We start from the raw sequence: 15,150 nt of genomic DNA, 5'->3' as shown, positions 1-15,150 counted from the left end.
AATATTACACATTAAGAAACCAGTTAACACAATTTTAGGAAAATAGTACATAAACACAACAGCACTCTTTCACATTCCCGGCAAAACTCCAGTTCTTAAGTTGTTGGCATAAAATCTTTAATGATACTTTTTAATTTAGGAATCCCTTCTCGGTTCCTACGGAGGCGCTATCGGTAGGCCCGGAGCTCCGGGCCCTAAGGGCGACGCTGGGCAGCCAGGGCCGATGGGTCTGCAGGGCGAGAGGGGCTTTGCAGGGCCCAAGGGCGAGAGAGGACAGATGGGATACACTGGACCTAAGGGAGATAGGGTGAGTATACAAGGTGTTACAAAACTAAGTGATAATACTTTAGTGTTTAAGTTATGTATAATATTATGTTCCTTGTAGTTTTGTTACACGTTGTAGATAGGGAGAGAGGACGTGGAAGGTCCTATTTTCGCGTTTCGAAACGAAAATCGCAGATGCGAGAAATGGGCCACAAGAGCCTCTACTTTTTTAGATATAACCGGTTATTTTTCATCATACTATCTAGAGTTTAAACCATTGGTGCGTTTATACATACAACGATACCACATTGATGCAATATCGATAACACAAACGACAGATAAACTTAACTTTCAACAAAATAAACAATCGTACAATGTTAGCAATTAGCATTTTATTGTAGCCGCCTCTCATAAAAGAAATTTCAGAATGATAATAACTAATAAGTAATAACTATCTTACTAAAACTTGTATTTCATTAACTTCCATAAATTTTGCCGAGCGCAACACATTGCCAGACGTTGCATTGGACCTCTGACACAACCTAAATAAATTAAAGTAAACATTCTGCAATGACAATGCGTGCTATTTTGTTTTTTAATTTGTAACATTTTAAGTTCTGCAGTCTGCTTCAATTCATAAATATTATAATAAACTACCAAACTTTTAAACTACAATTATTTAATTGTGTAGTTTACTTACAAATATAATTTTTTTGCAAGTAGCTGGAAACATAATATTTCGAAAGCATTTGATCACACTTTTAAACTTCCAATCTAGTTACGTTAGTAACATAGAATATCATTGACTTTTAATCTATTCACTTTTTTAATACAATGCTAGCCAATATAATATCTCTTTTGTCACTTTTTCGAATCGGAAGCTCTCATTATAAAATTTTTAACTGAAAAATATTTTTATTAAAGTTTTAATTGAAAGCTGCATTTTAATTTTTATCAAACACTCAATCAAAAACCCTCGTTTTTACATACTTAATCGAAATCTCTCTTATAACTTACTAGATGACGCGCGCAACTTCGTTGCGCCAAAACTCGTTTTTCGCCCAGGAACCGTGCATTTTTACGAGATAAAAAGTATCTTATGTCCTTTCCCGGGACTCAAAGTATCTCCATACCAAATTTTAGCAAAATCGGTTCAGCGGTTTGGGCGTGAAGAGAACACACAGACAGACATACTTTCGCATTTTATACTATTAGTATGGATTAATTGAAATACTATGTCCTTTATCAAATATTTATATTACCCCAGGGCTACACGGGGGCTAAAGGTGACCGCGGTATAAAGGGTGAGCGCGGGTCCCCTGGTTTCGACGGAAGACCAGGTACTCCGGGAGCAAATGGACGAGGTGGTGAAAAGGGAGAAAAGGGTAGGTATTTTTTTATATGCCCGAAGCTTCTAAGTTATTGCGATTATTCAGGCATGAACTCTGGTCAAGTAAATAGTTTTATCTTTGCCTAAAACGATAACAGAGTTGTTTTATAGACGAGGGAAATCTATCTATTCTAATTTAAATTCTAATCAAAGGAATCATAACTAATGTTGAGTTAGAATTTCCACTTTTTAGCCCGAAAGTAATAATCGTTAGTATTCATTGACAGCAATATATTTTATACGAGCTTTGGCCCGCGGCTTCGCTCGCGTTAAGAAGTATTATATTACAAACTTTCATCCCCTATTTGAACCCCTTGGGGTTGGAATTTATCAAAATCCTTTCTTAGCGGATGCCTACATTATAACATCTACCTGCATGCCAAATTTGAGCACGATCCGTCCAGTGGTTTGGCCTGTGCGTTGATAGAACATTATGTCAATCAGTCAGTCAGTCACCTTTGAGTTTTATATAATTATATAGATTTTTGGATAATCTATAGAATGAATTTCAGGTGAGAGAGGTTCCCCTGGTCCCCCGGGACCGCCGCTGTCGACTGCCGTTCTAACTGGTGAAGAAGCAGAACTTATTGCTGGTAAGAGTTGTTCATCCGATTGTTATCAGAAAGACGCAAGATTTGTTTTTATTTCTTAAATGAGTAAAGAGTCAAAAAATATATTATTGTTCATACGAATATCAGAAAAAGCTAGACATTTTGTTTGTTTATCTTTACCTGTCTTTATATTATGGTGATGAAAAGTGACTAATTTATTTTTATTTTTTATCACTTTTTTAGAGTTACGGGAAAGGAAATAGGCTACTTTTAATCACGTAAAATATGCACCGTTACGGTGAAAACGTACTCAAACATTTCTTTATCTTGGCAAAAAAGTTCGCACGAATTTCAATAATTTACTTTAACCCATCAATCCCCAAGCGACAGCCGGCTGCCGCATAACAATTGAAAATCTATTGTGTTTGCAATACCCACGGGCTACGATGGAGGTGCTACAAGTCTACAACGTACAACTTTCTAAAATATTTTTGTAAATGAGTAATGAAAGACGTATGTTATTTTAGGACGACAGCTGATACAACCAGAAAAAGGAGAAAAGGTACGTTGAACACACAAATAACTTTACAAAGGGAATAAAAACAGATGTTAGCATGATAGTCGTCCTTTATTTGAAATTTCTTGTTTCTTACTATTTTAAAAATGTTTTATTCTGCATAACTAGAAGCATGATAATGTTATAATGATGAGTAAAATATTATATTATGTATAAATTATCTCGTTATTCGTTTGAAAAAGCAATGATTGCCGAGTCAATCATTTCTCCTGCCTCACATACTCTAAATACTAAAGTGACTATATAAAAAATCATTTTAGGGTGAAAAAGGTAGTAGTGGCATGGATGGCCTACCTGGCTTACCTGGTAAAGACGGCACACCGGGGGAGAGGGGTGACATTGGTCCTTCGGGCATGCCAGGAGTTTCGGGACCAGCTGGACCCCCTGGTCTTAAAGGGGAGCGCGGGGAGCGAGGACCACCGGGACCAGTTAGCGTCACCTCTCATGCGGGATCAGATATTTTGACTATTAAGGTATTAGATTATTAATTAACTGAAAATCCTTAAAACTGTATTTAATTTTATTAATCAGATAAAATTAATCTTACGTACTACCACAGAGAAACTGACTTCATTTGGAAATTTCTAACTCTAACTTAATAAGTATTTCACCCAGTTACTAAGTTTTATAGTAATTAGTGTTAAGTGTAACTGACTGTAACTGAAGTATGAATCTACATTTTATCAGGGTGACAAAGGTGACGTGGGACCAAGAGGTAGAAGAGGTAGGCCGGGGCCAGCGGGCCTGCGTGGTCCTCAGGGGTTGCAAGGTATTCCGGGACCACCGGGCAGACCGGGGGATAAAGGAGATATTGGATTACCTGGTTGGATGGTGAGTGGCTTTTTCGCTTGCTAATAATAATATTATTGTTATAGTTCATTGTAAAGCGTGACTTACATTCCGCCATTGTAAGATGTTCCGAAGGTATAAAAGAAATTTAGCGTTCAGCGTAATATCACCTCTGAAAGAAACTTTTACCATGAGTAGCACTCTGCATTTTGATAACGGTAAAATTCTTATAAGTACATAAGTACGTAAGTATTAAATTGAAAATTTCTTATTTCCACGCTAACAAGACTACAAAGGTAGGTTGATATATTTTATTTCTTAAATCCGTATTTTTACTATGCTTACTTAAAACCTAGAAAAATGTTGGTTATTATTTAAATACACTCATCAGGGTCTGCCAGGGTCACTCGGCGCCCCAGGCACCCCTGGTCCTGCCGGTCCTAAAGGGGAGAAGGGGGACTCGGGCGTGAACATCGTGGACTTAGCTACGGTAAGTTAAAACAACGACTTATTTATTAAATGTATTACCTATAAACATTTATAAATTGCATTTTGTGGTGTTTCCCAACAGCTGTAACCCAATCACCGAGCACGTAGAGTAGAAATTCGGTCATTCGCCAAATGCTTATTATTTACACGCGAATACTTTCTAGTTCTATACCATTTCCTTCCTATCCGTCCGATTTAAAAAATTCTTTCAGTGTTAGATAGTCCATTAATCGAGGAAGGCTATAGGCTATATTTTTATCACGATAAGACTAATAGGAGCGAAGAAATAGAGGAAAATGTGGAAAAAACGGGGGAAATTTATTTGAAAGGACTTATTTAAACGCGCTAATCTCAAGAATTACTGGTTCGATTTGAAAAATTCTTTCAATGTTAGGTAGCCCAGTTATTAAGGAAGGCTATAAGCTATATTTCATCACGCTAAGACTAATAAAAGCGAAGAAATAGAGGAAAATGTGGAAAAAACGAGGGAAATTATTTGAAAGGGCTTATTTGAACGCGCTAATCTCAGGAACTACTGGTCCGATTTGAAAAATTCTTTCAGTGTTAGATAGCCCATTTATCGAGAAAGGCTATAGGCTATAGGCTATAGGCTTTATTTTATTACGCTAAGACTGATAGCTATATATATATATATATATATATATATATATATATATATATATATTATAAACGAAGAAATTTGAAAGGGCTTATCTCACGAACTACTAGAGCATTTTTTCTGTTATTTGGGTTAGATAAGAAGTAAACCACGTGAATGATCATAGGCTTTTTTATGTACTAATTTGTCTGTGAAATATCTAATTTACGCGGGCGAAGCCGCGCGGAACGTCTAGTATATTATAATTTCGTGGAATAGAGACATCTTGTAAGCAATAAAAAAAACTTGTAGCGATTTTTTCATGTCTGTTGCCCGGGCTTTAAGTTGTTGAAAGAATTTAGTACCAGCCACGTTATTACACAAATTAATTTTGTGTTACAAAATCATTTCTAATTCACAGTTAAAAGGCGAAAAAGGTGACAGAGGTGACGACGGCATACCCGGCGCGAAAGGCGCTCAAGGACCGCCAGGACCACCGGGGGCCACGAGCGTAGGACCAGAGGTGCAGTACCTCCCGGGACCACCTGGACCACCTGGTCCCCCGGGGGTCCCTGGTACCCCAGGGGTCTCCATCGTAGGACCAAAAGGCGAGCCTGGTGCTGGTTTTTACGAAGAAACCCCAGTACATGGAAATACTAAATACTTTGGAAGACCAGGTAATTACTGATATTCGTCTGACTGACAAATTAGTCAGGATAATAAAAACAATTATTTTCTTCGCTTACCATTTCCTTGCTGAATCGATTTTGATGAAATGCTTCATTTGTGCTCAAGCGGGTTTAGAATTTAGAATTCACAGTTCGTTCAACTAGTTACTAGATGTTATTCACATAATCTTAATATATATATTTCTTGTGTGCGTGTGTATGTGACTGAACTCCTCCTAAACGAATGGACCAATTTTGATGAAATTTTTTGTGTGTGTTCGTGGAGATTCGAGAATGGTTTAGATTTACAGTTTGGTCTACTGGAAAATGTTTTTTCAATTAATTTCTTATTTATAAGGAGTTGTTGATTTTGGAATGTTTTACATTAGATCCGGCGGACGGCGCTATCATCGCATTCAATATTATTCTATTTCAATTTTAGTTTGTCCTGACAGATGGTGCTACGATTAATTTGAAAAAAATTTTGTTATTCAATTCATGTGCTGATTAAAATATTAAATAAATAACACATAGGCTACAATTTTAACCGACTTTCAAAATGGGGGAGGTGTTATGTTCGTTTTCTTATATTCAACGATTACTCCGCCGTTTGTTAACCGATTTTCAAAATTTTTCTTTTGGTATATAGGGTATCATCCCAATTTGGTATTATATTCAGAAAAGTGGTGATCTGATGAAGGATCCATAAGTAATCGAGGGAACTCCTCAAAACTTATAGGGAAACATATGGTGACTTCGGTTTCGTGAGAAGTATTCTAAGCATATGCTACCAACAAGTAAGATTTTGCACCGAGATATACCTGGTATACCGTGGTTCGGAAGGTGCTGAGAGAATTCCTGATTCTTTATAGATACAAGTTTGGGAGTTTCGGCGTTGTTTTAAGAACAGAAAGCATATTATGCTACTATGCAAATTACATTCTTCATCATCATTATCATCATCATCACTACCATATTATACCATTTCATAGTCTTTTAGATCGAGACTCGAGTTTGTCAAGCGATAATTAAAAAAAATCTATATCTACCTAATATTATAAACCTGAAGAGTATGTTTGCTTGAACGCGTCAATCTCAGAAACTACAGGTCCGATTTAAAAACTTATCTCAGTGTTAGATAGATCATTTATCGAGTAAGACTCATCATTTATCGAGAAGGTTATAATATTATATTATTACTCTAAGACTAATACGACAGAAAAACGGGGGAAATATTTTTTATGGAAAAATGTACCTACGGATTCTGTAAAATTTCTAATTTACGCGGGCGAAGCCGCGCGGGACATCTAGTATATTATATTATTTCAATAATTTCCATTTCCTTGCTGAATCGATTTTGATGAAATGCTTCATTTGTGCTCAAGCGGGTTTAGAATTTATAATTCACAGTTCGTTCAACTAGTTACTAGATGTTATTCACATAATATATTATATTATTTCAATAATTTCTAAACACTTTGTATAAATGTGTGTGCAGGACAACAGTTAGTTTTTTCTTATGATATCTGATAATCAAAATTGTTATACAGTTTGTGTTGTGTTTTTTGGATTTAAGTAGGTAAGATGACATAAAAAGTTGCGTAGGATATTAATGATGAACCATCCAAAGCTTTTCTTTAACGATTGGTTTTTTAACGCTGCTAATGGATCAGTGCCAAAAAGTCCCCTTGATCAACTGAAAGCGCTCAAGGACTTAAAGGATTTGAAGGACAGAGACAAAATCAAAGAGAGTGCATGTAAGTATGTGACAGTAGAACAGAGTTTATTCATTAGGTAGAAATACTTTTGTGCTAATGATTTTATACTAACGATTCTCATAAAAATTTCAACAGCACAATTACGGTTCTCGAAATACAGCACGGTTATAAACTGATGGACAGACTGCGAAGTTAGTAAGGGTTTCGCTTTTACACTTTGTGTACGATAGGAAATAGTTGTGATTGATCAAATTACATAGCTTTATGTACATGTGCCATCAGAGAAATCAGTTTTTAGACAGATGGAGGATCGAATTACGTAAATTCGGTTATGTCATAATATCATGATCCATGAAAAAAGCATACCTAATCATTGTTTTGGCTAGATTTGACATAACTAACATTTACTTGACATAGCCCGATCAAATAACAGGTCCGCTCTCTACCATAAAGTTAATTTACCTAGCGGAATAGAGCAACAATTTCGAGTTTTCATCTGTGTGAAAAAATATGTGTATTGTGTACGTATACACTTACACAACATGATTGAACATGATTTCTATGAGATTAAATTGTCAACGTGCGGCACGTGCCGACTGGACGTCAAGAAAAGAGTGCTGCTGTCATGTATCACCCGTCTCTTGTTACCACGCAGTGTTACTGATAGTGACATCTCTCTTGCTCAGGCCTTTGTTTCTCTATTCCGCTAGGTATATTAACTTTATGCTCTCTACCTACAAATCAAATTAATTTCTTTCAGTCATGCACAGCGAGCAGAAAATGCATCATTATGATGACTCTCCCGCCAGAACCGTACCCGGAGCTGCAGTGTTCCAAACCACAGAAGAAATGATGAGAGTAAGTTTTTCTTATAAAGAAATTATTACCCAAATAAAGGTCACCATGTCGTCCACATAAGGCTTTAAGGGAAAAAAATAACATCACTATTATAGGCGTAAACTAAAAAGGTTCCAACAACAAGCTGTAAGAGTTAGCCATATTATGTTTTATTTTTATTTTATATAGCTTTTATAAGGGCGAGCGAAGCGAGACCTAGTATATCCCACAACCTGAACATTTTGTGGTACACTTTACGGAAAAACTATCACGCCTGTTGATTTGCGCTTTAACATAGTAATTTTTATTTATATGTAGACGTGTTATCACCAGTCAGTCAAGGTGTGACGACGCGAGCCCTCAAAAAGCTCGGCTTTTAGCTGGTTTTCATGACTTTCCTTAAAATACTTTCCTAAATTTTCCCTATGAATTACATGATAACAAGACTTTAATCATGTCTCCACAACCGACAACACAAGGCTGCTCACGTCATGAAGCTCAGTCAAAGCGTTCAATCATAGAATTTTTTTTTTTGCGCCGAGAAAATGCTTTTAAGCATCTTGCGGGGGATGGGGTCCTATCCGCAAGTATGTGGGTCTCTGCTGCGTCCGAAGATGGTGGTGGACGCAGCCCCTACCCACTAAAAACTCGGCGGTACTCCACTATGCGCCTTGGGCGGGCCGCGGGATCGCGTGAGCCTACACCACGACTCCGCCGGCGAGCGCCTGCTGCTGCGCAGGTTCTTCTCTGTTGGGGCTTTTTGCCCCGCCGAGATCATAGCCTTGTCGTCCACATGCATGATATTGCCTTGTATTTAATTTATTTTATTCAAGGCAATATTATGCAGGCAGGATTTCTATAACTTGCTTCATCGAATTTCATGATGAATAGTTGGGGAACGTACTTTGATGAATAATCCGACGGAGACATAATATTCAATTCAATGAAGATACTAGTGAAATAGATTTACTTACAAAAAAACCGGCCAAGTGCGAGTCGGACTCGCGCACCGAGGGTTCCGACAGCTTAAAGGTATTATAGACCTGAGTATTTGGCATGAATTTCAATTTAATACCTCTACGCGTTTATGAGGAAATGGGTAGTAAGTTTAAAATTATTAAAAAAAAAAAATATTATGTGATGTAACTAAAAATTTATGGTTTTCGTAATTTTTCCTTTATCTATGCTATAAGACGTTGCTTCGTACCAAATTTCAAGATTCTGAGTTCACGGGAAGCACCCTGTAGGTTTTGATTCCCTCGCAAGTGTCGAAAATTTGCGGCATAAACGGCTGTATCTTTTGATTGCGTTGGCTTAGAAGTTTGATTTTTTCACAGCTTCAAGGGACAGTAGACCTGAGTAATTGATATAAATTTCAGCTTCATACCTCCACGCGTTCCTGAGAAAAAGGGTCTTGACAGACGGACGGACGGACAGACGGACAACAAAGTGATCCTATAAGGGTTCCGTTTTTTCCTTTTGAGGTACGGAACCCTAAAAAAGAGAATATTTTAATATTAGATAATATTATTATGTATGTTCATATAAATATACTTTCTTGAATCTTAATGTTAATTCCGCAGAAGGTAAATTATAAAAACCCCTGAAGCTCTTGTCTAAATCAAATGTGAAAAGAATGAATCTAAATTTTATTAATATCGTTTTTAATACAAGCCTTTAAACTACATTATTTTTAGTTTTGACCCCCTTGGAATTTTTAAAATCATCTATATTTTGTTTACGTTAACATTATAAAAGTAGGAGGTGAAAAAAGTAGATTGAATAAATATAATTAAAATTAGATGCAGATGTAGAAAGTTTTTTTTTTTTCTGATATAGCTGGCTTCGGCGAGTCCAGTGGGCGCGCTGGCCTACGTGATGGAAGAACAAGCGCTTTTCGTCAAGGTCAACTCCGGATGGCAGTATGTTCTGGTACGTGGTATTTGTTGTCAAGTACCACCAGTGAAATTAATTCATAGGCAGATGGTGGATCTACGTTATTTGGTCTGGTTATTCAGACTGATGTGATCTGTCTCAGCTGTAGCTGATCTTGTGTAGTTTGACACAAACCGACTGAATTACGTACCCATGGATCTAGTTTTTGCATAGTCTTTTCGTACTTTTTCAGATTATCTACATAATTACAAAGTTGTAACTTGTTTGTAAAAATTAATAGTCTCATCTTTTTGTGAATGCTAGTATTATGAAACATGCGTTTTTTGTTTTCTTTGCTAACGTACTATAATTTAAACTTTTTGGTAGCAAAAAAATAGTAGCGTAGACTTGTTAATTGTTATTTAAGAATTAATTATTACCTAATTCTTCATGACAATCTAATGACTCTATCATTGCTCTGTCTCAATCAGCTGGGATCACTAGTAACCCAAGCAGCGCCGATCACAACAACTCCCTCGCCGCCCGCACCACTGCCCGCCGCCAGCCTGCTGCACGCACCACCCATATCCAACTTCGTGGATAGTTCTCCTGAAATAGCACCTGTTGGACCGAGTGTAAGTAATCTAATGTTATATTTATAATGCAGGGCTCATTTAATAGCAGCTAGCACTGTAGTTCCGGTAGGATGTAACAACAATATCTATATTTTTGAAGGTTCGCCTAGAAAACGTAGATTGGACAAAATAATCCAAATATGTTACAAATCTGGCTCTAAATATTATCATGGCTCTAAAATCTGGTCTTAAATGAATTTAATAGAAATGGACAATTCCTTCCTAGTATCTCAGTTCGAGTAGAACTCTCTAGACTTTGGATCCCACTATCAGCAAATTCATGAATTACAAAATAAGCGTACTGATATTTTTAGCTATTAATATTTCCCACAGCTTCGTCTGGCAGCACTCAACGAACCGCTATCGGGTGACATGCATGGTGTGAGGCGAGCTGACTATGCTTGCTATAGACAGGCCAGAAGAGCGGGGCTGAAGGGCACTTTTAGAGCATTCCTGACTAGCAGGTAGAGTTGACACAATCAAAGTAAAGTCAGTCCAAATTCCCTTGACCAAGCTATCTTAGAAATAGTTCAATACAAATCAGATGCCAAAGCCCATCAGAGTTGCCAAAATACCAGGGTTGTACAATGTACATACTTACAACAATAACAAATTGAAGGAAACCAATCACTGCGAGGTTAGCCATGTTAGTACGACCAGAGTTCATGAACTCTGGTCGTACTAACATGGCTCGACTCACTCGAGTAAAAACAGCAGCTTGGGTTCTAGAGAGTTTGTGTCATCAATACAAATAATTGTCTGCAAAGATTTTGCGTCAACAAAGTGGACTTGCACCATTCACAAATAAAAAACTTAATCCGTCATAATTTGATAACGAGCATTATCAATTAATCTAGATTTTAGAATGTAGCACCTTGAACAGCAGCAACAATACTTTTAAATATTTTTTATTGCACCACCAGATTAGTAAGCCCACAAAACGCTGCTTATACTATACCAAACGTAATTTCAGGATCCAAAACCTGGACTCGATAGTTCGTTACGCCGACCGCCACCTGCCCGTCGTCAACATACAAGGAGACCTCCTCTTCAAGTCTTTCTCTGACATCTTCGATGGCAACGGCGGTGTCATGGTCGGAACCCCCAGAATCTACAGCTTCAGCGGGAAGAATATCATGATGGATTCCATCTGGTAAGACACCATCCAGAATCCGGGAAGCCAGAAAAATCCGGTGGATTAAGAATTTAGACATGGATTTTTGGAGTCTGGCCATTCTTTTTGAGTTATCTGAATTCTTGCTATCGTTTCCGACTCCGAATCTTATAATACCATACACATTTACTAAAGCATAGCCACCAATACATAATAATGGTCTTATGTAGGTATAGCAATTAGTTTTACCTGGCACACGAATACAGGCTATTTCTTGGCGTGGCTATTTTCACAGTATAGGTATAATATTATGTAATGCTCATTAGCGATAAATAGCTATAAGTAAATGGCAGAATTTCTTCATGTTCGGCGTCCGGACTATACATTAAGTAAATTGTTTTTCATTTTATGCTACACGTCATTTCTTATATGTACCATCGGGGAAGTTGATTCCTGTGCAATGGACAGACCAACGTTATTTGGTCGAATATGTCAATTCAATTTTAATTGTGATCTGTCAGCTGGGTTTGACGTAACGCAACCAAACTACTTAGGTCCCCGATTTGCATAGGAATCAACTTCTCTGATAGTACGTACTTGATTTTGGCTATCATATTATTATGATTCCTATCATGTTGCTAGATTGAGCTGGTATGAAAACAATTGTGATGGTATTAGCTCTTGTATCTTGTATCTACCCTTATCTACCTTCAGTCAGCAAATTGATGATGATGATTAACTTGTCAAGTTTGACTTTCATCATGAGAGTAGTAGTAGATAAGCTTACTGTCTCATGTCACGGTTCTGACACACCTTTAAGAGCCCAACAATAATGTAAAATGACTAGGCACCTTCATTGAACGTTCATAATATTATGCTATTGGTAGATCAGCTAGTTATAAGCTATCAACAAATACAGGAAGTCTTGCCGTAGTTTACACTTATAAAAAAGAAATGCTGATAACAATAATGTTTCAGGCCGCAGAAGCTAATCTGGCACGGGTCACACGCGAGCGGAGAGCGGGCTCTAGACACCTTCTGCGAGGAGTGGCAGAACGGAGACCCAGCCGTGCGGGGCATGGCCGCCTCGCTCTACTCGCATCGTCTGCTTTCTCAGGAGAGGTAATACTAATAAATAATAATATACGGGGCCTTTAAGAACCGGAGCAGGAAGGAACAAGGCAAGTAAGAGCAGTGAAAGATTGGGATTCAGAAGAGGTAGGATAAATGGTGTCTTTTAGAACTGAGCACGAAGAAGAGAGAAAAAGGGAATATCTTCTAGGAGTGGCAGAACGGAAAAGGCGGTACGGGGCATGGCCACCTCGCTCTACTCACATCGGCTGCTTTCACAGGAGAGGTAATACGGGGTCTATGAGACTTGATGGTGAAAAAAAAGGCGTGAAAGATCTTCTGGAATCTCTTGGAGGTAGATCAAACGGGGTCTTTAGAACTTGGCGCAAAAGAAGGGCACTTTCTGCGAGGAGTGGCTAAACGGAGAACCAGCCGAGCGTGGGATAGCTGAAAGAAGGGTTTTAACTTTATAAGGCCCTACCTAGCTACCTACCTCTCTTGATGCCTTTAGAACAGCAAGACACTAGGTAGGTCGAACGAAAAAAAGACAAAAAAAATTTAAACTTGAGGTCAAAGCTTAGCTTTTAGTTCCCGCTGGGCCCAAAAGACAGTATAAAAATGTATAAATTAAATAGAACATCGATGTATTTATAGTAGACTCATAAATGTCTTATTCTATTCATCGTATTGTTTACAGATATCCTTGTAACAATCACTTCATTGTGTTGTGCGTAGAAGCAACGTCGCATATTAGTGTGAGAAGAAAAAGGGATATCTCCAGGTAACACTATTTTAGCTACTATCGCAAAATAAAAGGTTATTAAAATCTAAATGCCGGTAGTAGGCATGATTCTAGAATCTAGACATAATATTTGAATTTGATTTGAAAACTTTCATAAGTTATAAAATATATGAAAACAATCAGTGGCCGGGCAAGACCTAAGGATGTGGGCAATATATATTTTGAGGGGCCCCGAATGACGCATGTTGATAGAATTTAAAAAAAAAATAGAATTTCAAAACTATTATTAGTTTTGAAATTCTAATTTTTTTAAAAATTAAAAAATCCAGGGGCGTGAGGCCACTTGGGACGCGAGGCCGTGGAGTCTAGGCCAACGTTTCTATTTGAATTTCTACAGCATGGCACTTTTAGGCATTTAGGCATTTTTAACCAAACCAACCAAACAAGCCACCCTTACCGTAGACGATCGCCCACGTCGCCTACGCCTTATGCCGCATTTGAAAACAATTTTACGGTCATAAATTCAATTACGAGAGCGTAGATTGGTAAAGATCTGATATTAGTCATAATTTATGATTGACAATGGCATTTTTTATAAATTTACGTTGATTGTGTATTCTAAAGACATCCAATCATGGTGACAACGAGAAGAATACACCTAAGGCAAACATTACATGGTAGGTTTTGCTGTCAGTTTTACCACAGTCATGACTGTGACTGATGCATAACCTGTCGTGTAATGCAGTGACTGACGGTTGCATGAAATTGATTGACTGTTATCTGGATATCTTGGTTTTTTGTCATGCAACCATCAGTCACGAATTTTTAGTGAGTGTTTTCACATCTGACAAAATGGGAAAAAAATTAGAAACGTATACCTTTGAAAATTTTGGCTTTCAATGACATAAAACTGAAGAGAATTGAGTGACCGTCTAATACCATCCGTCAAACATAATTCATGATTGATGGAATTGACTGTCGCTTGTATGATCGTATAATGGATGCCTAAAAGACAATATTATGCTCGACCATAATTATAGTTCAACTGTAAAATCAGCGTATCTACGCTAATGTAGATACGCCAATAACTGTATTAACTATTAAGTCAAAGCCGACTGACTTGGATTTAATACGACTTCGACTTAGCACACAGTTATTGGAACGTAAACAATTTTCAGACACAACGTCTCTAAGCACGACGAGGAGTACCTATACAACGCCGAGGAGTACCAGCAACTACTAAATGAGATATTTGCTCAACCGCTCAGAGATAATTGAACCAAGCCAAATTAAACTTTGATAATAACATGCTAAGGCTGAAATGTCAGTGGCATTTTGTATGAGATATTTTCTAGACTGGCTTCTTTGTTCAAAATAAATGCTAGAAAACAAATTTTATTCAGCCATGCTATGATAAATTCTTTCGCAGTGTGTATTTTTGCTTCAGGATATCTAAATAATTATGTAACATCACAGTAATTGTAGGACTTCTTAACAGAAAAAAAACCGAAGTGTACAAGCTATATTGTTCAATTATAGAACGTGTGATTTGTGAATAATTACTTTTTTTCTACAATTCAATGCAGAATATTGCCATAATAATTATTTCAATGCAGTGCTGCCATTCAGAGATTTAGTTTGCTATATTTAATATTTTTTTTGTCAAACATATTTATATTATATCTATGTGAAGTACAGTCGATGCAAAAAATTTATTCCATTTTTAAATATTAATAGTTTTTTTACGTTATTATAATTTTTCACAACAATTTTCTACAAGATGTTAGTGTAAATACCGTTATCCTTGAAACCATCAAATGAGCCCGTCAAAA

The 15,150-nt window shown here is 37.2% G+C and overlaps 1 protein-coding gene across 8 annotated transcripts in view; it reads left to right on the top strand.

The window, feature by feature from the left end:
* The window catches only part of LOC121738916 (collagen alpha-1(XVIII) chain-like), a 195,560-nt gene extending 180,610 nt beyond the window's left edge, over positions 1–14,950 (top strand). For 5 of the 8 annotated variants that reach the window (XM_042131192.1, XM_042131191.1, XM_042131189.1 and 2 more), the window contains 18 exons: positions 140–307; positions 1,532–1,649; positions 2,167–2,247; positions 2,733–2,767; positions 3,043–3,255; positions 3,470–3,613; positions 3,859–3,867; positions 3,963–4,061; positions 5,080–5,335; positions 7,000–7,083; positions 7,805–7,902; positions 9,721–9,813; positions 10,248–10,391; positions 10,725–10,855; positions 11,365–11,544; positions 12,484–12,627; positions 13,274–13,357; positions 14,497–14,950. In XM_042131192.1, the coding sequence (XP_041987126.1) occupies positions 140–307; positions 1,532–1,649; positions 2,167–2,247; positions 2,733–2,767; positions 3,043–3,255; positions 3,470–3,613; positions 3,859–3,867; positions 3,963–4,061; positions 5,080–5,335; positions 7,000–7,083; positions 7,805–7,902; positions 9,721–9,813; positions 10,248–10,391; positions 10,725–10,855; positions 11,365–11,544; positions 12,484–12,627; positions 13,274–13,357; positions 14,497–14,596 (2,181 nt within the window). In that variant the 3' untranslated portion in view covers positions 14,597–14,950. The remainder of the gene's footprint in view (positions 1–139; positions 308–1,531; positions 1,650–2,166; positions 2,248–2,732; positions 2,768–3,042; positions 3,256–3,469; positions 3,614–3,858; positions 3,868–3,962; positions 4,062–5,079; positions 5,336–6,999; positions 7,084–7,804; positions 7,903–9,720; positions 9,814–10,247; positions 10,392–10,724; positions 10,856–11,364; positions 11,545–12,483; positions 12,628–13,273; positions 13,358–14,496) is intronic. The other 3 variants (XM_042131193.1, XM_042131188.1, XM_042131194.1) reach the window with 2 other exon arrangements.
* Positions 14,951–15,150: the final 200 nt, after the last annotated feature.

This window comes from Aricia agestis, chromosome Z (assembly GCF_905147365.1).
Source record: "Aricia agestis chromosome Z, ilAriAges1.1, whole genome shotgun sequence".
In the NCBI taxonomy this organism is placed as follows: domain Eukaryota; kingdom Metazoa; phylum Arthropoda; class Insecta; order Lepidoptera; family Lycaenidae; genus Aricia; species Aricia agestis.
The sequence above is the reverse complement of the archived record's forward strand: the minus strand, read 5'-3'. Positions and strand labels throughout refer to the sequence as shown.